The 24179-nt window shown below is 49.9% G+C and overlaps 1 protein-coding gene across 2 annotated transcripts in view; it reads right to left on the minus strand.

The window, feature by feature from the left end:
- Positions 1–24179, minus strand: part of DOCK1 (dedicator of cytokinesis 1) — a 466830-nt gene that overhangs the window by 28823 nt on the left and 413828 nt on the right. For both annotated transcript variants that reach the window (XM_073240131.1, XM_073240130.1), the window contains exons 39-46: positions 15591–15680; positions 14695–14799; positions 10653–10794; positions 10447–10525; positions 8952–9036; positions 5891–5977; positions 3022–3198; positions 1974–2057 (exon numbers count right to left, since the gene is read on the minus strand). In XM_073240131.1, the coding sequence (XP_073096232.1) occupies positions 1974–2057; positions 3022–3198; positions 5891–5977; positions 8952–9036; positions 10447–10525; positions 10653–10794; positions 14695–14799; positions 15591–15680 (849 nt within the window). The remainder of the gene's footprint in view (positions 1–1973; positions 2058–3021; positions 3199–5890; positions 5978–8951; positions 9037–10446; positions 10526–10652; positions 10795–14694; positions 14800–15590; positions 15681–24179) is intronic.

Below are 24179 nucleotides of genomic sequence, written 5' to 3' on the forward strand. Positions count from 1 at the left end.
CTCTCCTTCTTTTTTAGTAACAGAGGGAGACAGCCTGTCTATGAGTCTTACATTCCATGCAAAGAGCCATCCTTGGCCAGTGAGGCCCCTTGGAGATCAGCTCCCAGGGTCCCTTACCACAGAAAAATTCCAAGGCAAATACATGTCAAATACCTATGGATTTTTGGCAAAGCAACATCCATTTGGATGGCTATTCTAAAAAATAAAAATCAAAATGAGAAAATAGTAAGTGTTGATGAGGAGGAGAAATTGGAATCGTTGTGCATTATTGCTGGTGGGATTGTAAAATAGTGCAGCTGATGTGGAAAACAGTCTGGCAGTTTCTCAGAATATTAAAAGTAGATCTAGAATCTCACTTCTGGGGATAAACTCAAATGAAGTGAAAGCAGGGGATCAAAAAGGTATCATGTTCATAGCTGAATTATTTGCAGTAGCCAAAAGGTACAAGTAATCTAAGTATCCACTGAGAGATAATAAAATAAAATATATTATAGCCATACAATGGACTATTATTCAGCCTTGAAAAGGAAGGGAAGTCTGATACAGGCTACAACATGGATGAACCTTGAAGACCTTATGCTAAGTGGAATAAACCAGTCACAAAAAGACAAATGCTATGTGATTCTGCTTATGTGGTAAGTAATTATCACATACATTCTACTATGTGATAAATTCTATTAAGTGATAAATTCTACTATGAATTTGCCTAGAGTAGTCCCTAGAATAGGCAAATTCATAGTAGAAGGGTGGTTTCCAGGGGTGGAGAGAATGGAGAGTTATTGTTTAACGGGTGCAGAATTTCAGTTTTTGCTAGATGGAAAAGTTCTGGAGGCAGACGGTGGGGTCAGCTGCACGACAATATGAATGCACTTAATGCCAGTGAACTGTACACTCAAAATTGTTTAAGATGCTAAATTTCATGTTAGGTATATTTTGTCACAGTAAAAAATATATAACTGGTAAGTGGGCTTGAAACCAAAGCTCAGCCCCAGTCCACCCTAAGAGGTCACACTGGTCAATGTGCTGATGATGGAGAAGCCACTAAGGCGAGGCTCTGGGAAGGCCAGCGTCAAAGTACCCCTAGAGATGTCTCCTCAGAGGATGCAGCCTGACCTGTGTCAGGGCCCCACAAATCAACCTGGGACCCCCCAGCTCAGCAGGTGGTCCAGGACACCCTGGCCAGCCAGGCATAGGGAGGGTCTGGCCCCCTCCTCCCTCAGCTCTCTTTACTCAGCCTGGTGTGTGGGCTCCAGGCCCAGACAGCACCCTCCTGGCCTCCGACAGGAGGAAACTCTGCCTAAAGGGCCAGGGCAGGCAGAGCTCCTGTGAGAACCAGGCCTGGCCGTCCCCTCCACGTCAGGCTCACAGAGGCTCCAAGACGCACAGGTACATGCCTGGTGATTTCCAACTGGACACAAGGTACCTCTGGAACTATCCACCCTTTTAAGACCATGTCCCTATAAGGAAACACTCAGAAACCCTCATGAGCATGAGTAGAAACATAAAAGTACCCAGAATTACAGCTGGGAAAATGCACATGGGAACCCCACCTCCCTGTAACTTGACTACAGGCAGAGAGAATATGAGAAGTGGGTGCATGGCAGCTTCCCAGCTATGCTTTCTGCACAGACTGCATCCGCCCGAGCACCTTTCTGGGATAGGCTAGACCGCAGCTAAGATATCATGGTTCTCAGTTCTGTCCTGTCAACAGCACAGATTTTCTAGCAGCTGGTAAACTGACCAAGGGGAAGAAATATACCAGACCATGTGGAAGAAAGAACTTTCTAGGAGTTCAGATACATGACTGCAGCCTAGGGGCTGAGCAATCACGGCAGTGGTGCATGGGTTTACCCAGGCACAAACATGGCTGCGTGCACTCTGGCTGGCGGGTGCTGAGCTGGCCCAATTGGCTTTCTGCCCCCCACCCCTGTGTGCCCAGCCCCAAGCCCTTAAGGCTGCAGCGGGACGTTTACCTGCCAGGCAATCAGGTCCTTGAGCTTCTCAATCTTATCGTGGGCCTCAGGGTGTTCCTGCAGGTACCGCTCTGTAAAGAAGGCCTGGGGGAGACAGGGAGGGCCACTCAGTACACCTGCTCACACACACACGTTTTATTCACACCCACGATGTGTACCAGGTGCCTTCCCCAGGAGCAGGCATTGGGCAAACAGACCCACAGCCCTGCAGCACAGGCCTCACTCCCCAGGGTGGACCCTCCCGCCACTCAGGGTGAAATGTCTGGTGTGGTCAAACGCAGCAAATGGGGTGAATGGGCAGGCAAGAGGGACACCCAGGATGGCACCCCCATCCCTGACGTTCAGCAAAGCCAAGGCTGACTTGGATCACTGTCTGCTGGGGGACAGCTCCCCAGCTGCTCACAGGCCTGTGACCCCCACCCTGCACCCCACACGGCCTGCCCCAAGCCCAAGACACCTGGGGCAGAACGTCGCTCAGTCCAGGGCAATTCTGCCCTCAGCCCGCCCCCCAGCTGTGCCCCTTCTGCCTCGGCTTCTACTTCCTCTAGACCCGGGGTCAGCAGGGCCCCAACTCTGCCTTTATTGAATCAGGAAAACAGCCACAGACACAAAGTAACAAACAGCCGTGGCCATGCTCTGAACTTGACTTACAAAAGCAGGCAGCAGGCTGCAGTGCAGACCCCTGGTCTAGACCACACCCCTGCCCACTGCTACCGAAATATTTTCCAGGGAGACCAGCTGGCTCCACAATACCAGCCCTGCCCACCTATTGTAAATATGCTGATTCCTTTGGCCTTTAATGATCCCAGGTCTCTTCCAAGCCACCCAAGGGTCGTCCTCCAGAGCTCCATTAGCCCAGCCTAGGGGGACAATGCCCAGGGAGCTGTGCCTCAGGCTGGGCCCTGACCTTCTACAGCCTGCAGAGACTCCCTCTGGGTGCTCCCGGTCTTACTCACTGCTCAGGTTGCTCAGTGGGACCAGTGTGGGTTCTGGGCTTGGAGACTGTCCCAGGACAGGGCTGTAAAGAGAAAGCTGGCGTGTCACATGCCTTTTCGTAGTTTGCGAAGCCGCCCATGACGGCAGGGTCCACGATGCCGCTCAGGAGCATGGACAGGGGGTTGATGGGCAGGCCGGGGTCATCCAGGTGCTGCTGCACCATGCTAGCCATCCTGTCGTTGGTCAGCTGCATGGTCTCGATGGCGTTCTCCAGGGGGCTGATCTCCACCTGCCGGGGGACATGGCGCAGTCAGGCGGTTGCTGCGCCCACTGCTGGGAGCTCTGACAACGGCCCGGGCTCCCAGGGCCTTGCCAGAGGGGAGGCATGGCCGAGTGGGGCCGGCTCCTCCTCCTCTGCGCACCTTCCTTCCCAGTGCTTATTTTAGGCACAATCTCTTATGGCTCAACCAAGAGCAGCCGGGCAAGCTGGCACCATCATGGGTTTCTACAGATGTGGCCCTCACATGCAAATTCCCAGGGAAACACACAGCCTGCAAGGTGCTTGAACACAACCTGCCCCACAGATGAGGCCTTGAGCCACAGTCCTGTTTCCTCCTTGTTTTAAAGAGGGTGAAGGATGTAGAGAACTTTGAGCAACCTGCCACTGTCCCTGAGGCAGGAGGCCTGGGCACTCTGCAGGCCCCCCTGGGCCTGACTGGTCAGGGAAGGGAAGGAGGGGCCTTGCTGCACAGACGACCACCTACCCTTCCAGGAGGAAGAGCTCTCACTGCCCCAGGGCAGGGGTGGAGGGCACACCACCACCTCCAGTGGGACCTCACAGGCAAACCTGCCAGGGGTCAGCAGGACCTTCAGTGCAGGGGGGCCGGGGGGTGACCACGTGTCCTCCTGGCTTCCCTTCCACACCGTCTCTCACCTCCGCCTGTCCTGCAAACGCCCTCCTTTCTCTGGAGGCCTGGCCCAACCCAGGGCTCCTCTCTGGCTCAGTCCTAAGGCCATGAGAACGTGGCTGGGTTAAAGCAGTAGCACCTTCCCACCAGGCCTCACTCTCACAGGCCGGATCATGGAGCCTGTCCAGGGGTGACTTCAGCACTTGACACTTTCGGTCCTCCCAAAGGAGGTGGGACATCCACCCGTGCCTAGGAGCAGGGCATCTTTTGCAAATGGCAGAGTAAAACAGCCTGCTTTTTTCCTGCTACAGCCTGTAGGGGGTTGTCTGCCAGGTGGAGGGGAGGGAAGGGAGTGGAGACAGTCAGAGAAAGGACCACTCTGCTCACTACTAAACCCTGGAGTGACACCAAGTAACCGTGGAGGAGACCTGCGTGCTCCTCGGCCTGCCTGGGAACGGGTGCCCACAGCCTACGGCCAGGTGCTGGCTGTGAGGGTGCCACTGGTGGCACGTGCCCCGGAACAGCACAGATTCTAGGACTATTGTCCCGCCCTGTACCTGGCTGCAGATCCTGGAATACTCCATCCCAGGCACATCAGTTCAGCAAGTGGATATTCCAGGGCAGGATTCCACTTCAACTGACTGCCGACTCCTCCTTGCTGATCCCATTTGCCTCAAGAATGAAGTCTCCTCTTTTTACCAAACCAACATTGTTGGCCGCTGCCCCCATGGTCTGTCCCAGGAGGTGCATGGCAGGCGAGGGGGGCGAGGGGTGCTGATAGCAGGATTTCAGCCACACATTCTGGGATCGTTCTGTGTCCAGCCCCCCGAGCTTGTTAAAAATGGCAAACACATCCTGGGGCAGAGACACATCCCTACAGAAGGTCAGGGCTTGCCCCCCTCCGTCCCTGGGCTGTTAAGCTCCTTGCTCATGCATCCTGGCGGCTCCCCGAATACCTGACTGCACAGGGCTTATGGGAAGCGTTCATTAGGAGGATGAGTGCCGTCTATGCAAAGGGCCCCTGCCTCTGCCCGCTCTCGCACACATACATCACCAGCTCTAAGTGGCGCCAGCAAAGGTTTTCCTTTCTGCCACTTGACACCTATCCCCTGCACTTTCCATAAGTCGGGGCCTGCCTGGGTGCTGCAGGGACACAGAATGGGAATTCCCAGAGAAGAAAGGAAAAGTGTCTAAGGGGGAACAGGCACAGAGCCCTAGGATGTCAGAGCAGAAGGAGGGCGCCTGGGATGGGGTGGCCATGGCGCAGAGGACAGCACACTCAGGCAGAGGCTCAGGACTCAGACCGGATGGACACAGGACAAGAGTGGAAACAGGGTGTGCAGCCTAGCAGTTCCCACTGTGTCCTGGAACCAGATCTGGAGTTTCACTGTAAACTAAATGGATGGCAGGATCCTGCCTGGTGAAAACAAAGGGCTGACCCAGGAACGAAAGGTGCATATTTCACTCAGATCTTGGCGGCTGCCACTACCTTGATGCTCCTATATGTCTGGTAGGAACCTGCTGCCCATCAGCTCATGGAAAGGAAACTGTCCCAGAGCTCACCACGGAGGCAAAAGCAAAGTTTAGCTAAAGAGATGCAAGTCATTACTTCTTTAAAAAGTGCCAGTGAGGGGTATATTCTCCAGCTATTTTTACTTGAAATGAGCAAGTACTATTAATCAAGTTGTTTGTCATGTAAATGAAATAAAACCATCAGGAAGAAAGATCTTAAAAGGTGTATGTAAATTGGAACTTGTCTTAAACTTTTCATTTAGTTAAAGAAAGAACTGTCAAAACAGCACAGCGATGACTGATTTAAATATTTTGCAGGAGGAAATGGAATCTCAGTCCTGGTTTCCTCATAAGCTAGACTTGGCTGTGATTACACTGAGTCTGTGGACGAGGGGAGGGGGCGCTCGGAGGCACGTGCGGGGTGACTGGCCAAGTCTGTGTGATGTGGGTCTTCAGTGTGTGTGCCGGCCACAGAGGGACGGGGGCAGGTGGCATGTGTGGGTGAAGAGGGCGTGTCACATCATACAGGAAAGGGTACAATGCCTCTGGGGGTGCTCTTACCATGAAAACAGACTTGACTTCAAACCACCTTAAAATCCCAGGTAATTTATATGCAGTTGTGTATATGGTTCTCTCAATCCACATATTCTGCAAAGGGAAAACACAGGGTTAAGAGGAGGATGTCCGCAGCTGATGGCTTCTGCCCTAATGGGGGTTTCTAAGCCCTCACTAGGGAAGTCACCCAGTAGTGCAGGGCTCTTCCTGGGAGAAATTACACACGACCCTCTGGGCTCCATGTGGGCCAGGCTGCGTTGAGATGGTACCACACAAGCCACACTGTGCTTACAGAGGGCCACACGAGACACTTGAGGGTCCCCTGCTTTCCTGGCCAGCATGTACACCTCCCTGGTATTTGGCGAAGAAAACACAATGGGAAGGTCAGGGAGGATTATTAGATGTCAAACCAAGGGGCTTCCTCCAAAGAGATTTTTGGAAAAGCCTGAGTTTTAGGTCATCCTCACCTGGGTCCGAAGGTAACTCAAAGGGCAAACACACTAAGGAAAACCGGGCTTAATAAGGGAGACTTTTCACATTCTCAAAAAACCTGTATTTTAAGCTTAACATTTTTTTCTCACATGACTAATATATGTTTACATTTGAAAATAAAGATATGTAAATGGAAGGAACAAAAATCGAGAGAGATGGCTACTTAAACAGTTTAGTACCTATTGTTCAAGATTCCTCACTAAGTATTAAAAAGTGTGTATATGTATATTTTCACTAAAAATGCCACTTTATAATCCATATCCTTCATAGAAGAGTATGTATGTTACACATTGCGGGGAATTGTTTCCAGCCTGTAAGTGTAGCTCCACAGCGTCTAAAGGCCGCCCAGACCCCAGTGGTGGAGGGAGCAGGCAGTCTCCTACCCCACCCTTGCTGCGGAGCACCCCCGTGCAGCGATGCTCTACTGTCGCAAACCTCTCGGTAAAGGATAGTTACTGAGCTGTTTGCGTCAGCCAACAGTGATCCTGATATAAATAGATGGCATAATGGAATATCAACAATTCCAGAAAACTGGACTTGATCTTAGGAAGCGCGCATCCCCAACCTCTTAGATTCCAGAGGGGGTGAGGGGATTCTGTCCAAGGCCTCCTGTGGGGCCCTAATGCTCTGCTGGCCCCTACAGCGGCTCCCTCAGGCCCTCGCCCTAGAAAACTGACAGCGCAGCGCAGACCTCACCTGCGGCGCTTCCTCCCCCTCCAGCGCACTTGGGGCCTTGGGCTTCTAGCTCGGGGTCAGGGCTGGCTCTGGTTAGCTCAGGCCCCGTCTCCCTCCCACCGTCCTCCTCCTCAGTGGCCCCAGTCCCCAGAGCTTCACCCCGGGCAGGGTTGGGAGGCCCGGTGCTGCCCGCTGCTCTCAGGCCTGGCAGAGAGCTTCCCCAGGGCCCCGCCTGCCCGCAGAATTAGGCCGCCTGCAGAGGGCCCCAGCCTGGCTGCCCATTACCACAAGAACTCTCATGCTTATTCTGGAAGCCTGAGGCTTTGCCAGGCATGTGAAGAACTAAATCCCATGGCTTCTGAAAGCCTCACCCATGTGTGAGGACCTAACAGGGGCATTAGGGGATTTAGGGCCATTTAGAAGCAGCACGGCCCCGCAGGCTTAGCGCAGCTCAAACGTCCAGAGCCGCAGTTATCCTTAGCTCGGCCCCAGCTGGCTGCGCAGCCACTGGCAATTCACTTGACCTCCTTGCGTTCTTTCTTTCTGGCGTAAGAGTCTATACAGCTGCCAGATGTGAGAGGCAGGTGGGAAATTCAGGAGCTGCCTGTAAACGGTACAGTGGAGACCCTGCAGCACAGCCTTAGTGCCCAGCGATGGGGACAGACAGGCTGCACGCAGAGCCACGTCTTTAGTGCTGGCATCCAGGTGGGGCTGGTCTCCTCCCTACAGAGACAACGCCACAGCGACCAGTTGCCAAACAGATCCAGGATACCCACACAAGCCCAGAAATAGGGTCTTAGGTTTGAAATAACTGGTGTGGGAACTGGGGACGACTTGAGAATTCCCTGACCCCAAACTCCTAGTTGACACACAGGAAACTGGGCTCCGGGCAGCAAGGGTCTTCAAGAGCTGTGTCTGGAGATTGCGGACATTTCCACAAAGGCAGGAAGATTGTAGGAAATGGGACTTCCAAGGGGAACAGGAGTGAAGGCAACTTAGCTCGAAGTGCTGTGCTCTGGGTTCACTTTGGGTTAGAAGCATGGTGCTCATTCACCTTTGACCTTCTGCACTGCCCCAGACTACAGTCCTGGTTCTCCTTGGGGTTAATTCCTCCTTGAAATATGGGCTACCTAGGGATTTCCAAAGGAGGTTTTCAGGGCAGGAGGAGGGAGAAATGTTAACATTTAAAATAACTGCAGTATTTCATGCCTTTGCCAAATGGAATCCATTAAACTAGTTGTATGTACATTTTTAAAAAGGGCTTCAAGACTGAATATTTCCATGACTCTAAAGCAGTGCTTTTCAACAGGGGGCAGACATTTGGCGACGCTGACGTCACAACTGGGGAGGTGGCTGCTGGCATCCACTGGGCAGAGGTCAGGCATGCTGCTGACACCCTGAGATGCACAGGATGGCCCCACCACAGAGAATTTCCGGGCCCACTGCTTAGGAGCGCCCCGGGGGAAACCCTCCTCGGTGCGTTGTGCTTCAGCGAAGCTCAGGTGTTGGGTACTAGATAGTGAGTGACCTTTGGGGTCTCGGCCCATCTCATGTCCTGAGTGTGTGCCACCTGCAGAAAAGCCACTAAGCACTAGGCACCTCCGTGTGCCTGTTAGTAATATAGGTACTAGCACCTGCTCCAGGACCAGGGTCTGGAGGAAGACCCCAGAGAGCCCAGGAGGGACATAATTTTGTCATCTCATTAGAACATCATGAGACTTGAGTGACAGCACCTGAAATGTCCATCATTTCAATACATGTGCAGGGGCAATAGATGAGGACTCTGCTCCTAATGCACAGACACTCCAGGCTGCACTGGGGTGGCCTTCGAGGCCATACTTCCACACGCAGTTCTGTTGAGGGTGGAATCAGCTTGGGGGCTTTTGGGGTTGTTTTTTACCGCAAATTCATTGTCTGGGTTTTTCTCTCCCTTGCGGATTGGCCGAGAATATTCAAATCGCTGCACTTCGTTCACCCTGTAAAAACTGTATAGAGACAGATCATTACACATTTAACCTGCAAAGCAGCCCACCTGCTTTTAGATGCAAAGTTTGGCCTCCCAAGAGGCCCCTTAAAATATCCCCAACCTTGATCCAAACTGCTATTTGTGTGGCTTCCTCTCCCTGCCAGCCTCGGAAGAGAGATGTTGGCAGGTGGAAAAATGACCTTGAGTTCTTGCCTCTTCTCCGTCCCTGAAAGCCCTCAGGGGGGAATAGAGGCCAAGTGAGAGCAAGACAGGCCAACACAGAAGGAGAAGCAGAGAGGAAAAAGGCCTCGCCCTCCATTTATGCCTGCATAATTTTTCTCTTAAATAATTATGTCTTCATTATTTTTAAAAAGCTCTTGTAATACTTTAGACTCGGATCAATAAAAAGCAGATCTTGCGACCACCAAGAAGGGTCCATGTTAGCAGGAGTGTCCCTTGTCCCCTTGGGGAAGGGGTGGGTTTCACATGTGGCAGGGGCAGCCATTCCCCTGCCCTCAAATGCAGACGGCTGCCCACATCAAGGGGAACTCCCTGAGCATGCACTGCAGGTCACTACATGCTTAATGCCTCTCTCTGAGTAAAAAGTTGCAAAACTTAAAATGTTCGCCTTGTGGAAGCAATCATTCATCAATACACAGAGTCCTAGTTGATTTCCATCATTGCTGATAAAAGATCAAAGGAACAATAGTGAATTTTGTGGAGGAACGCAGCCCACCAAACTTTGGGATATGAAATAAGCAGATCCTAGGCATTATTAGGCCATCATGAGGGGTTAATTTTTCCACTAGAACATGGATCAAAGAGAAAAGAAAACTGTTAACATCAAAGAAATATCTAAAGCAGAGCATTTCTACACCGTTGCAAAGTCAGGCACAATTCAATGGCGCGGCATGAAATCTCACTCAGATTCAGAAGGTTGACTCATGGCTTTTAACATCCACCCCACAATCCCATGCTATGTAACTGGTGTGCTGTAAGGTGAAGGGGTCCTTCTTACCCCCCACCCAGTTCTCCACCATGAACAAATGTCACAGGCCAGTGTCCTGTCTGGTAGCATGTGGACACTCAGGCGGCCCCGGGCATCCTGACTCAGCCCGCAGGTGTGGGCCGGGCTTGTGCCCTGCTGGAAAGCTTGGCTAGGAGTCTCCCATCCTGGGATATGCATGAAGAGGTGCCCCTGTCCCCTCCTGATTTGTCCTTGTCTCCCGACCTTGGGAAACGGACAGTGCTCGCACACCTCTGTTCATGGGTGACTTCTTTCACTGTTTGCAATAAAGAAACAGAGTAGCTTTCACTGTTAGCTGCTCAGAGACTAAACTCCATCCTTTAGAACGTGAAGTTATTAGTAAGAGATCTGTGTGCAGCCTCTCACCACCCTCATGTTGGGTAAGAAAAATGGGATGCTTACCTTACAATCTGCTCTGACACAGGCCTGTGGAATTTCGGGGGCAAATCGAGTTTGGGCTTTACCGTGAAGCACTGAATATCTAACGTGAGGTGTTAAGGATCGTCAGGGAGCACGGACCGTGGGTGTAAGGGAGGCCCTGGGTCCGCCCACCCTTCTAAACTAACAGCACTGCAATTGTGCACTGACATGGCTGCCTTAAAGGATACACTGGCCGGGAGAGGTTTTAATCTCGTCGCCTGGCGGAGACGTCGTCTTCATTTTCTCGGCGTTGGGAAACTGAGTTAAAAGCCGAGCTTCAAAGTCTTCCCGGCGTTCATACTCTTTTCCTCGGTAAATGAAAACTTTGCCCTGGAAATAAGGACGTGCATTAAATAACACCTCAGCGGGGGGCGGGGGGTGGGGAGGCGGCAGGAGACCCAGGAGACGTTCACACATAAATGCACTGACCTTCAAAACAGGCTTGACAGTTTGTTTTTTTTTAAATATTATTGAAGAATGTTTGTAATTGTACTTGACTTACTAATCAACAACAAGGGAACATAGTCTGGAAGTTACGACTTTTTTTAAGAAGCACCAAACACATTACTGAAGTCTGATAATATATGTCAGTCTTAACAGTAAAATCAACAGAATTCTAAAAAATAAAGGGGTCTAGCCCAAAGCGGAGAGATAAGAGGCTCTTTGGCCTCGCTGGTGGTCAGAGACTGGAGGTCGGGGGCAGGACTTCCCTCCCCACACGCTCAGAGTTGTGCGGACAATAATTATCCATCGCCAAACGACAAGGTGGAACATTCGGCGTTCTCCTAAAGGCTGGGTGTTGTCCATCCTCAATGACACCTTTGCCGCCGCAGGAATCTCCCGAGTTGGACAGTCCATCTGGGGGTTGTTAGAGATGGCTGGGCTAGGTGACCTTGCGGGTGGGTGTTAGGTAAGTGTTATCCCTGTCCTAGGCTGCCCTGTGGTGGCCATTTCTGCCTGGATGTGACCCAGTCACTCTGTAAATACATCTGTAAGGGAAGTTCTCATTCTAAGATGTAACAGGTCTGGTTACACGGAGATGGATTTAAGCAGTGTGTTCTGAGTGCCAGCTGAGTCACACAGAGATGGCAGTGGGTGGTGGGGCACCACTGCTGGTTCCTGAAGCCTACTGCCCCCCTCCCCCCACCCAGCCGTTCTGCCCCGTCACAGGGCTGTGTGAACCTACATGAAACTAATAAGGAAATGACAATGAGCAGAAGGCACAGGCCCTGAGAAAGAGGATGCTGGGAGCTGACGCTTCCCCTCCTGGGGCTTGGCTGCACGGGCATATCTCTCGTTTTAATCAGGGACACTAGGCATAAGGCTCCAGGCTGGCTGGTCACGGGTGAGGTGCAGCTCTGTCATCTGTCATGAGCCTGGGCAGATGCCAGAGAGGAGAGACAGAGGGAACAGCATTCCACTGCATATTTTTACATTTATCTCCTAGAGATTCAGCTCCAAGTCACATTAAACTTGGTCTAATTAATGAATTCTCAAAAGATAAAGAGGGATCCTATGGTACTCAATTTATCACCTTCCCTACTTCCCAACTTATTCTCAGTTCCTGTAAATCACTAAAGAAGGAACAGTTTAAGAACTGAATATTTTTTACACTTTGTGCTTAGGTATGTCTAAAAGTACCCATTTTGGAAGAAAAATGTCCTCTTTCTCTAAAAAAAATAATGTCAAACAGAAACCAAAGTAATATGTAGTCTTAATTAGAAACATAAATACACAGTGTGGGCATCTTTTTAGGCTATATAAAGCCAAACATTTCAGAAATTCAGGAAGATTTAATGTATCACAGTCTCCTATGAAACTCCCATGCATTTATTATGCTTTATACTAGAAGACATAATAATAAAAATGTATATAAAGGCTTTACTAGAAAAACACTAGCGAGTTATAGATGAAAACACTAATAACCATTTTCCAAAAATGTCAATTACTTTGTATTCTGAAGCAGTCCCTTCAAACATGAAAACAAGGAGGAAATGTCCATAGAGTCAAGGGTATTTATTCCCTGTAAGAACCATAAATATCCATATGAGTGCCAAAGAGAGAGAGAGACCAGTGTCTAAGGACAATAAAGCAAAGGGACAGGTGACGAGCGCTTGGACGCTCCTCTCTCTGCTCTGCATTAAGGAGTTAAACATTCCACCCGCTTTTTTGTAACTGCTGATGTCACTGTCAGACTGACCCAACAGGTGATCTCTGAAGCATAATAAATATATTGCTATAGCCCCACAAAATTATTCAGGTGTGGCAGGAAAGTCAGTTTAACATAAATCAAGCCTGTTAAACCCTTTATTCACACTTTGCATTCTGTCCTTTTGACAGGGGAGAGGACCCAGGGGGGTCCTGGAGTCCCCATCCTGTGCACTCCCAGCACATCCCTGGCTTCCACTGGTTCAGAGACGGCAGAATGCTTGCCACGCTGGTGCTTCAGGATGCCAGGGCAGAGCTGTAGTCAGAGGCCTTAAGTCATGGCACTGTCCACAGGGGCCCCACACACTCTATGACACCTCAGCACAGCCCAGGCCAGCCATGACTGAGGGCCAGTCTGTGTTTTCCTTGGAGACACGTACCCACGGAGCACACACACAGATTCACACCTGATCATTAAAGCCTCCAACAACATCAAGTGACTTCAACTCCAAGCTCATCATACACTTTGGCTTGGTTTTGCAAATTTAAAATAAAGTTAATTAAAAATTCTCCCTAATTTAGGGCTTCTAACAGAACATCCTCTATTCACTTTTTGTAAAGGAAGACTTTCTCCAGAATCTGGGCTTCTGATCAACTGCTGTCTTGGACGTTGACTGCCACAGCTACACAATGAAAGTGACAGTGTCGGGGAGAGATGGACCAGTGTGACAGGACAGGGCCAGATGCCCCAGTCACCCAGGCAGGACCCTGAGTGAGCGGGTCAACCAAGCAGTCACCTCTCAGGAACAGGCCAGCCCTGTGAGGGTCACTTGCTGATGTCAATAAAGATGGCAGGTTCTCATTGAGTAAGCCCTTCCAGGGCCGGCACAGAGGCTGTCTTCTATCATAGCGGATCCAGGGGTCAGAAACACTGGGGCCAAAGGAACAAACCTCTGGGGCTAGGAGAAGGTCCTAACTGGATCTAACTGCCCGGAAGGCTGTGCCCTCGGCACAGAGCTTCTGCTTCTCCAAAAGCAGAGGAATAACACATGGTCTCCCAGGATAAGAGAAAACCATGTGTCTTAAAAAGATGTCTTAGGAAATGACAGGGAATCATGACCCACTGGTCAATGGCATCTAAGAGTAAGTTTCTGAGAAACTTTAAATAATTCTAGTAGTAGGCCAGGCAGCACTTATTTACACAGTTTCTCCTCTGGCCCCATGAGTATTGAAAGAAACGGGTGTTTGGCTGATGACCACAGCATTTTTTCGATCGTGTGTCAAACGGTACATGCCGTAGAGAAGAAAGAAGTGAGATCCAGAGTTTTCAGCACTGTGGCCATAAAAATCCATTTCTGATTTCTCGTGTAATTAAACATATGTATGTTCATAGCAGTATTATTCACAACAGCCCAAACCATCCTAATGTTCATTGAAGGATGAATGGATAAATAAAACGTGGTCTATTTGTACAGAGGAATATTATCCAGTCATAAAAAGGCATGCGGTTCGGACACAGGCTACAACACGGATGCGGCTGGAAGACGCTGTGCCAAGGGGAATGGGCCAGACACAAAGACAGACCCTGCAGGCTTCCACTTATAAGAGGTCCCCAGAGTATGCAGATTCAACGAGACAGAAGGGAGAAGGGTGGCTGACAGGGGCTGCAAGAGGGAAGAAGGGATGATTGGCGTTGGGGACAGAGTTCCAGTTTGGGAAGATGAGAAGTTTGGGAGATGGATGGTGGCGATAGTTGTGTACAGTGTGAATATATCTGACACCACTGAACTCGACACTTAAAAATGGTTAAGATGGTAAAGTCTGTGTTACATATACTTCATCACAATGTTTAAGATACACATACATCTCCGAAGGAGAGTTCTCTTTAGGAAAAAATCAGATGGCAAATCAAAGAAAATATAATGAGTCCCTGTCTGGCACCCTAAGCTAACCCAGAGCTATAGAGAACAGAGAGTCAGGCTTTGACCCAAGGCTGCTAAGTCCAAATCCCTCCCTAGAACAGGCAGGGGATTGCTGCCCGGGGAGCACCCTCAGCTCAGGTTAAACAGGATCAAAACTTACCCGAAGGAACGTGGGGAACCCTTGTCCATAGTAGCCAACAGCGAAATAGTCAGGCTTGGGTCTTACCACTTTGACAATGTTTTCATAAAATTGAGCCTGTTTTTTCTAAAAGGAAGAAAGAAAATGCATTTCAGGTTTAAATAGCGTATCTAGGCATCCGTTCCACAGGCTCCTTCCAGGGGGGCCCCCATGCTGTGGCAAGGCAGTAGGGCTGGGCGGGGGTGCTGGGGCAAGCATCTGAGCCAGCATCACACATCCCCTCGCCTGGCACCCAGCAGGGGCTCCAACCCAAACTGCCGCATTCAGCAGCTGAGTTAAGTACTCATGCTCCCGATAACCAAAGAGGTGCCACAGAAATATTTTTCCTTCTGATTAAATGGCTGGTCTTTAGTATTTTTTAAAGGGCATTGGTCAGACACTAGGATACGTTAAAGAAGAATTTAAAAGGGTGGAATTCTGCCCTAAGTTCCTGATCAACATTATAGCATGATCAAGGTGATCTGCTACATAAAAAAAGGTTTTTGGTTGAGAAGGAAGTAATTTTAAACCAGCAGAGCTTCTGTGGCAGGAGAAAGGTCTGGCCTTTCATCCAGCCACCCTCTTCTTATAGATGAGGACAGACTCTCAGAGACCCATGAGGGTCAAGGGCACTGTACACATGGGGTCAGAAGCTGTTCGCATACAAACGTTCATGGACTTCAGTAAGTCTTAGAGTTTGGTTACACAAGCTTAGTTGGGGATAAAGTGAATACTTGTGGGCCAGCATCTACCAGCAATGACATCAAAACCATCCTCCTGGATAAGATGGGCCTTGAAGAGAATCCCAAAACTAAAATGGAACGGGAAATTCCAGAAAAATAAGTTTAGATTTGCTTGCATTCAGTAAAAAGACCTACCAGCAATTCACTGAGTTGTTCATAATCAAACATTTCATTTTCATACTGTTCAGCAAGTTCCTTGCCCAGAGCAATGGCCTCTTCCCACATCTGTGAGGAAAAAGAGAAAAAAGAGGAAGAGAGAAGCAAATCTGAATCGCGTGATCAGAGAGGGAAACAGTATTACAACTGTTCATAATACAGTAATTTGGAAATAGGCTTGCTTAATCTGAAAACACGAAGCAAATAATGTTGGAAAAACACAAATGTTTTCTAGAGGCTCATGTCCTTTGTCTCCTGTCTGGGCTGGTCAATGGCTGGTTTGTCTGTCATGCTGGCCTCTGCAAAGGGTCAGGGCCGTCTGCTGGCCCGGGCCTCCCTCTGCTGCTGGTCACGGTCGCGCAGCCCATCTGTCGAGCAGCCATGGAGCCGGGACAAGCAGCTGCAGGGTGGCAAGAGGCTGAGAGAGGCGTGGAAGAAGGAACCACGGGCCTCATTTTGCCCCTTTCCCAAACACTCCCATTTAATAAGCAGTGTTTCTACTGTCAGAAAGACCAGGATATATTTCAGCTCTAACCTAAGGCTCACAAGATGTTCACTTTATGTGGGTAACTGCTGTGCAGATGTAAATAAAGCCTGCCTTCATTTTGAAAAGGGGAACTTTTTAGAGTAGTAGTTTGAAAGTGGCTTTCCCAATCAGGTAACTGACTTAAAAAATGCTGATAAACTCTGGACACTTGTGGAATGATTTGTTGATACATACAGTAGACTTAAATTTTCCTTGGGAAAAATGAAGTGCTTTATGTGAGACTGCTACCTATAGAGGAATCATCTCCTCTAGGAAGCCTTCTTGGGTCCTGCCCACCGTTCTCTCTTTGCTCCCACAATGACCCTGGATTCCCCTTCGTCTAACCTGTAGTAGCAAAACACTGCAACTGGAGCGCTCTTCTGTCATTTTTCCTTGGAGGCTGTAAGTCCCTCAAGCGTAGGGACTGAGCATAATTAAAACCTCTGGACCATAGCCTGGCCTGCTCAACAATGTTTATCAACCAGAACTGAGGGTGTGGACGTAAATAGGCCAGAATAGGAAAAGATTTCCAAGACAGGGCCCACACCCAGGAAGCTAGGTGGGCACAGTACCCTTCTGGCTCAGGCTGATCCTGTCCCAGACCCTCACCTATCTCCTCAATCCCACTGAAGCATTCAGAGTCACCTTGTGTTCTGTGAGTATCTTAATCTGCGGCTCCAGATCTTTCTCAAGGGTTTGCCAGGGCCCAAGCTCACATCTCTAGGAAGGGGAGGTTTCTTGCACTTCCTTCACCGTTTCTCATAAAGCTCCAGTGACCAACTGCTCCCTCAGAGTATTACCATTTGAGAGGAAACATTACCTTCACCTGTGCTTCTCTCTCACCAGTTTACGTTTTCTGTGAGCTAATACACACTCTTTCATCCGCCTAGAAATGGTAGAGCTTCTCATTCATTGCTGAGAAAAAGCTTAATCTGTTTTTATCCTAAATGACAGGTGAGATGCTTTAGATACATATCAAAAGTTATTTTTTTAAAAGAAATGTAAGTCTTGAATAGATTTCTTATCCAACTCCTCCTGAGGTTCCATGGTTATATTTTCTATCAGATTTTCTATAAATACATACCTCCTACTTCCCCCAGCATTTTAAAGCATTCTGTATTAAGGAGATTTTCATCTACTTTTAATTGGATAGGGCTCTAAAGAGCAGGGTAATTCATATTTCCAAGGTGAATACCTTGGAAAATATTTCAGTGCCAGAGAGAAAACAGATTCAATCGATCTAGATTTAGATTATCTTGGTGCAAGAATCGCTTTGACCTAGGCAGTTGGACACCCTGACTTGGCTCCGTTCTTAGACACGCTCCAAGCTTATAAGGTTTACCGCAGCCCTAAATGAAAAAGCATCAAGTCAACGCACAACTTTATTTTCCTATTTGAAATCCCTAATCCAGTTTATAGCCTTCTTGATACCGTGAATTCACTCGCAGCACAGAGCACATTCCTCCCGCCAGCTCTTTTCATCAGACAATCCCAGCTACACTCTCTTGTGACAATAATCTTTTCCCCAGCATCTGAACCTCCCGGTCTAGGGAAGTTCCACTTCTTCATTTCATACATAGAAAACTTTTTTTTCTGCTGAAACTCCTTCCTTAGTTCCAAGACTGTGGCTGCAGAGAACATACCAGCTATTGATTTCCTACAGAGAACTATAAGGTTGATGATTAAGCTGTTTGATAGGGTGACAACACCGATCTCCCAGGATGAGAACAGTGGCAAATGAAGAGAAGATGCCAGCCTGGACAGCCGTCCTTGCTAAGAATTCCAGCTGGCGATGACTCACCAGGATATCAGGGGACCCCTCCGGTTTCATATGCTTCTAGCTATAGGCAACTCACCAGCGAGGACATTTTACAGGATGCCTGAAGTTCAGCCATTCTGAAATTCATCTGTTTTCCTGGACAGTTGTTGGGAAAAGAGTCATAGGCAACAATTCTCTGAATTTCCAGTGCCCCACACAGGTCCCTGATGCTTGAAAGGTGTGGAAGAAGCCAGGCACTGGCTGAGGTCCCTCTGCACCAGAGCTGGCCCAGGCTGGCCCAGGACTAGTGTGAGGCTCCGAACCATCAGAGTTTCAGCCAGGAGTGCGGTGAGCAAGCCTCTCTCCAGTCATTTCAGGATAAGGGGCTGGAGTCCCAGGAAAGACGTATCATGAGGAGGACATGGCGACTCCAGAACTATGGCCCAGATGCGAGAGGCCCCAGCTGTCCTCAGTGTCGCCTGCACCCTCTCCCTACAGAGTGGAGGTCCCTGCACACTCTCTAGGCCCTTACCTGTCCTTGAGCCACATCCCATCCTTGGTCTCCCAGTGTGCTCAGCTGGCTGCCAATGATCCGATCAAAGGATGAACATTATTCTAAAGCCATTTCTGAGAGAGTCAGGCCTCCCTCCCCAGACCCGGTGGGTGCATTCTTTCTGGGGTCTGCAGCTCAAAGCTGCCCCATCTCACGGGAGCAATGCCCTCCTCTCCTGGATCATGCACAAGACCGAGACAGCTGCCTGAGAAAGGTGGTCAGACGGGGCTCCTCGTCCACTGGGAGCAAAGGACAATGGTGGCCAGGCTTAGAGGCCTTCATGGAAAGGCCAAAGGAAATGGGGCCTCAGAGGCAGTCCAGCATGCAAGGACTCACTGCCCATCAAAGTCACATCCACCAACTTGGCTTCTGTTCCCCACAGCCAGCCTTTCTTTGTCAAGACAGAAAACTGTGTGCTCTGTTCGTCATGCCCTGGAAGAGAACATGAGGAAAGGAAAAATTTTCCAAAACAGAGATTTTGCATTTTTCCTTCAGGCCAGGACATGGGTGCTTCTGCAGGACCATGATGAGCCCAGGCCAGGCTGTAAAGGAGACGGGACCCATGTCGTCGCTCACTCCTTCACTCCGCAGGTGATTTTTGGTCGCCTATGATGAGAACAGGCTCCGGAGAGCACGGGGCGGGGAGGAGAAACAGGAGCTGGGAGTTCACACCAGGGTACTGCGGAGGAAGGCAGTAGCTGCAGAGAGGATTCAGAGCAAGAGCTATACTTTGCGAAGATGGGAGAAATATTGGCATGGTTGTAGGTGAGTGCGTATCAGCTGATAGGGAGCAAAACCCTGCCGCTGTGGGGGAGGGAGGATGGACCGCATGGTGTCCCGGAATGAAGAGGGGTTCCAGGGCCCATGGGGATAGGAGTGGGGAGAGCCCACCCCTAGGAGAGGAGCAGCACAGAATATGTAGGCACAGATGCAGACCCATGGATGAGCGTGTGGAGGTCAAAGCTGAGTCTCACAGCCTGGGTAACTGCTTGATAGAAAGTCAATTACTTTTAAAAAGAATTAACACCTGGCAGGAATGGAGCCTAATCATTCAGAACCCCCTTGTAGGAAATACAACCTCACTGGATTTATCGGAGAGTTTCTCTGTGCTGCTCTGGCAGCTTTGCAGCCAACGGAGGGGCGCTGCCCTTGCTCTGCTCCCAGTGCCGAGCTATGCTGGGTGCCCCCGCCCCACCCACAGCATTCACTCTTCTGACATTGACCCATTTAAGGGACATTGTGATCAGCTGACTCCGGGTCTTGGAGACACATCACCTCCCTTCCTTCCTCGGCGCTGCTGCCACCGCCTTGCCCGGGGCCCCACCGTCTCGGGCCTGGACAACTGCCCCAGCTCCCGTGGGGTCTCCGGGCCCACTCCCCACACACACCCAGGTTTTCGGCCACCACCCAGCTAGAAGTGCCCTCTGGAAAGAGGAAAATGAAGTCATTGTGCCCATGGAGTGAATCATCTCTTCAAGAGATATACAAAGCCACGGGCACACTGGCTCCCAAGTTGTCCAGACCTGGATCTTTCAGGACTGCAGCCTCCAGCCCCCCACGATGGACAGACTCCCCAGCTTCCCCAGAAAAGTGAGATGGCGCTACCTGTGTTATTCCTACTCTTTGAAATCCTGGCCCCTCCCAGCTATCACCTGGCTAACCTTATCTTATTTTTCAGGAACCAGTTTCAATGTCACCTCCTCCATGAAGACCTCCCTTTCTTCCCAGAAGTAACCAGTTCTGTACCTGTTATATAGGTAGACCCTGCATGCACTACTGAGACGAACCAGGGCAGGGATTTGTGATTTGTCTACCTACACGTGAGCCTAGCGGGAGACCTGCATTCCCAAAGGCAGGACCCCTGTGTTGTTTTCCTGGGTGCAGGATGGGGCCTGGCACACGGCTGGCATGTCAGTGGAAACGCTTGTGAAGGACCCTGCAGAGAGCGGGGGCAAAGGCTGGATGACAACTTGATCAATTAATTTCCTCATGCTTTGATAATAAACAATTCTTTTCTATAGGAGCAAATCATAATTAACATATATCTCTTTGGACATGCAGGCCAGATACTTGCTAATTGAAGAGAGTCTGCCAAATATCAGGATTTTCAAAAATTTTGGGAAAGCTGAGAATAAACCAAGAAGAGGGTATCATTTCGCTGGTACCTGCAATTCCTCTTAATAGCAACTGTATCTTTACAGGGAAACTCATCAGATGAGAAAATTCCACCCCAAATACTTAGAAAACAAATCCAACCATTTCACCAAAAGCAGAAACTGGCCCCCGAGTCCCTATTTTTTGTTCACAAGATGATGCAAGATGCCTCATTTTTTGACTTGGGCACAGGCAAAGTGCGAACTTTGTCAAGGCGAGGTTATTTCAGGGAAAAAGGAAACAGCATTCCAGTTGACAATAGTCAGAGAGCGGCACGCATCATGTGGGCTATCAGTTTTGAACCCCTGTCAATGCTGCCAGGCTGTTCCCCAGTTCTAGAGGCGGTTTAATGCTGGTCAGTACCAACTTCCTCATTTGAAGTTTTCCTAATAGCGGGGTTTCTATTCCCCACTCATCTTCCATACAGAAGCCTGGTAATTTTCAGCGACGTCCTCGGAGTAAGGGCTTTATTGAAAACGTCTAGGCCTCAGCCCAACACAGTAAGACAGTCAATTCAGAGCCTCTTCGGGAAAGGATGCTCATTTGCCACGAGAAAACCCGACAGGCGGCTTTTGGGGCGACGTTCACATGGGAGGTAAAAACAGAAGGGAAAAGGATCTGGAGTAACGCGCCGGGGAAGGAAGGGCAGCAGGGGGCGGACAGGCGGGCAGGTGCCAGTGCCGTCTGCTGGACAGAAGGGACAGATGAAAGACGGGGGCTGGGCTGGCTCTGGAACACGGGGGAGGCAGAGAGAGAGGGCGGTGTTGTGCTGAAGGAGGACGGGAAGTTAATGGAGGGTAACCCCGAAGCTGGAGTGTCCAACATAAAGCGGCAGAAAATCCACTCAGCGGGGCTGCTTTCAGAGAACGAAGACGGAGGAGCCCCTCCTGCAACCCGCACCCCCCGCCCACCCGCGCCGACTCCTGTGCCCTGCCTCCCTGAGGCGGCGGCGACACCAGCCCCCTTACAGGCTGCCATGGTCTTCACCAGGCGAACTGGCCTTGGTTCTACAAGTCCCACCTTCCCCAGGTAGCTACATGCGTCGGAAACAGTGAAAATTAGCCCCAGAATGTGTTAAGGAGCAAAACCATACAAATGAGACAAAATGCCCAATGTATGGAACTTGTGCAGTGTCTGAGCGATGGGGGCCTTTCCAAGTGTTTGCTCAAGCCCGGGCCAGAATGGCTCAATTCAATAATAAAAAAAAGAAATGACTTGAAACGACAACATTGACGGTGGAGGGGGCTGTGTATGTGTGAGGATAGGATACACGGGAACTCTATTTTCTGCTCAGTTTTCTGTGCACCTAAAACTCCTCTAAAAGGAGAGGTATATTTTAAAAAATGAGTGCCCTGTCTCCGTGTGGCACAGGGCTCCCCCAGAGGGACACAGTAACAGGGACAGTCTGACCCACCCTCACGTAGCTTCAGCCAAGGCAGGGCCTGGAGACTCACGGTGGTCCCTGGGCCACTGCATTGTCAGTTCCCGGGAGCTGCTTAGAAATGCAGAAGGGCAGGCCTCACCGAGACCTACTGAATTTGAATTCCTACTGTAGGGACTCAGGGATCATTAAAACGTGAGACACTCGAAGTAGGCAGACATAGGATACATACAAATCTATCCAAGGCAAGGGTCTGGAGAGCTGCTCTCCCTGGATGGTGGAGGCAGGAAACACAAAGGTGGAGAGAGCATGGAAATGCACCCAGGGTGGGAAGGATCTCCCCTGTGAAGCCAGCAGGCAAGAAGCATGGGCGCCATAGAAAGTCCAAGTGGTGGGCATCAAAGAGCATGCCAGGAAAAGGATAGATGCTGTGTACAAGGAGAGGACAGCTATGTGGGGAGAGCCTATCATGTGGACGGCCTGTCGAGGAGGCGCGGGCCCTGAGGTTTGGGCATCTCTGAAGCGATTCTCTGAAACACCCACTTTGTGAGGTCCCAGAGCGGTGCCCAGGATGCAGAATGGCAGGGATGGATGTGGGGCCCCAGGAAAGAGGAGTGGGTGGTGCACTTCAGCCCGGGAGTCTGGGAGACACAGATCATGAGGGAGGGACTCCCCCAGCCTGTTCAGCAGAGTTCCAGGTAGAACCCAGACCAGGCCAGTGCTGACATTAGAGCTGGTCTCACTCGTGAAGGCACCTGGATACACAAATCACAATGAGAAAGCATGACTCATCCCTATGAGCCTGGGAAGCTAATAACGAGATTGTAATAGACTCTGGTCAAAGCACAAAAGACAACAACATAACTAAGGAGCAGAATTATAAATTTTAATAATAAAAGAGTAAGTACCAAAAAACTCTATCTAGTTCCAATGAAGCTATATTGTTTCTTCATTTCTTATGATTTATCTTCATAACTGCCTGTTTCTTTCTCTTTCCCTCCCTCCCTACCATTTTCTTTGTCTGCATTTCCTGCAGACAATCTTCTGTCCATAAAGTAGCCCCTAACACACCCATCTCTCCAAATTCCCTATTGCTAGTCACTACTACCTTCTTGACAATTTTTTCTGAATTTTAAAAATGAGGTTAGGTCATGAGAAAAATAATCTAATTTTGTTGCTTGTGATCAGGCCTTCCTCTTGTCATTCTGACATAAATTCTATTATTTCCTGGCTGGGGTCCTCATTTTCTAATTCTCTTAGCTATAGCTTAGTTTGCAAAGAAGCAGTACTGGCTCCTGTGAGGGCCCCACAGGATCACAGCGGGGCCCCCACTAACCCCAGCACACGGGCGATGGACGGGACATGCTCTTGGTGCTCAACAAGGACAGAGTCTTTGGTTCCGGGCAGCACCGTCCAATAGAAGCCCAACGCAAGCCCCGTAAGTAACTTCAGATTTTCTAGTAGCCACATTTTCTCCAAAAGTGGAATTAATCTTAGTGATACTTAATATACTTTGACATATTATCATTTCAACATGTAATAAAAAAATAACAACAAATTCATGATAGAGTTGGCATCTGCATTCACTCAGGCTGCCATGACAAAGTGCCAGGGACTGAGGCCCTCAATGCATCTGTCTCATCGTTCTAGAGGCTGAAGGTGTGAGATCAGGTTGTTGGCAGGACGGTCTCTTCTGAGGCCTCCGTCCTTGGCTTGCAGGCGGCCACCTTCTTCCCATGTGCTCACGTGGTCCATCTGTGTGTGTGTCCTCACCTCCTCTTCTTACAAGGACCCTGTCATTCTGGACCTGATTTTACCTTAATTACCTCTTTAAAGGCTTTATGTCCAATGCAGTCATATTCTGAGGTACTGGGGGTTAGGACATGAATGAATGAATAGCTGGCAGACACAATTCATGCTGAGTCTTAGAAATTTAATGTGCACTGACACTGACGGCATGTCTCCGCTTGGACTGGCCATGTTCCAAGGGCCAATGACCACCCGTCACTGGAGACTCCGGTGCTGGAAAGCTCGGGTCAGAGTTCCAGCTCAAGTTCAGCTCAGGCTAGGGCTCCCCCACTGCCTGAGGGCTGGCTTCCCTGGGCCCACCGCTAAGAGGTCCCCTCCATCACCTGAGGTTGCCCAAGCTTCCCCTGGCAGTGTCACTAGCTCCATTCACTCATGGTTGTTCTGAG

Source organism: Manis javanica, chromosome 7 (genome assembly GCF_040802235.1).
Source record: "Manis javanica isolate MJ-LG chromosome 7, MJ_LKY, whole genome shotgun sequence".
NCBI classification, from domain to species: domain Eukaryota; kingdom Metazoa; phylum Chordata; class Mammalia; order Pholidota; family Manidae; genus Manis; species Manis javanica.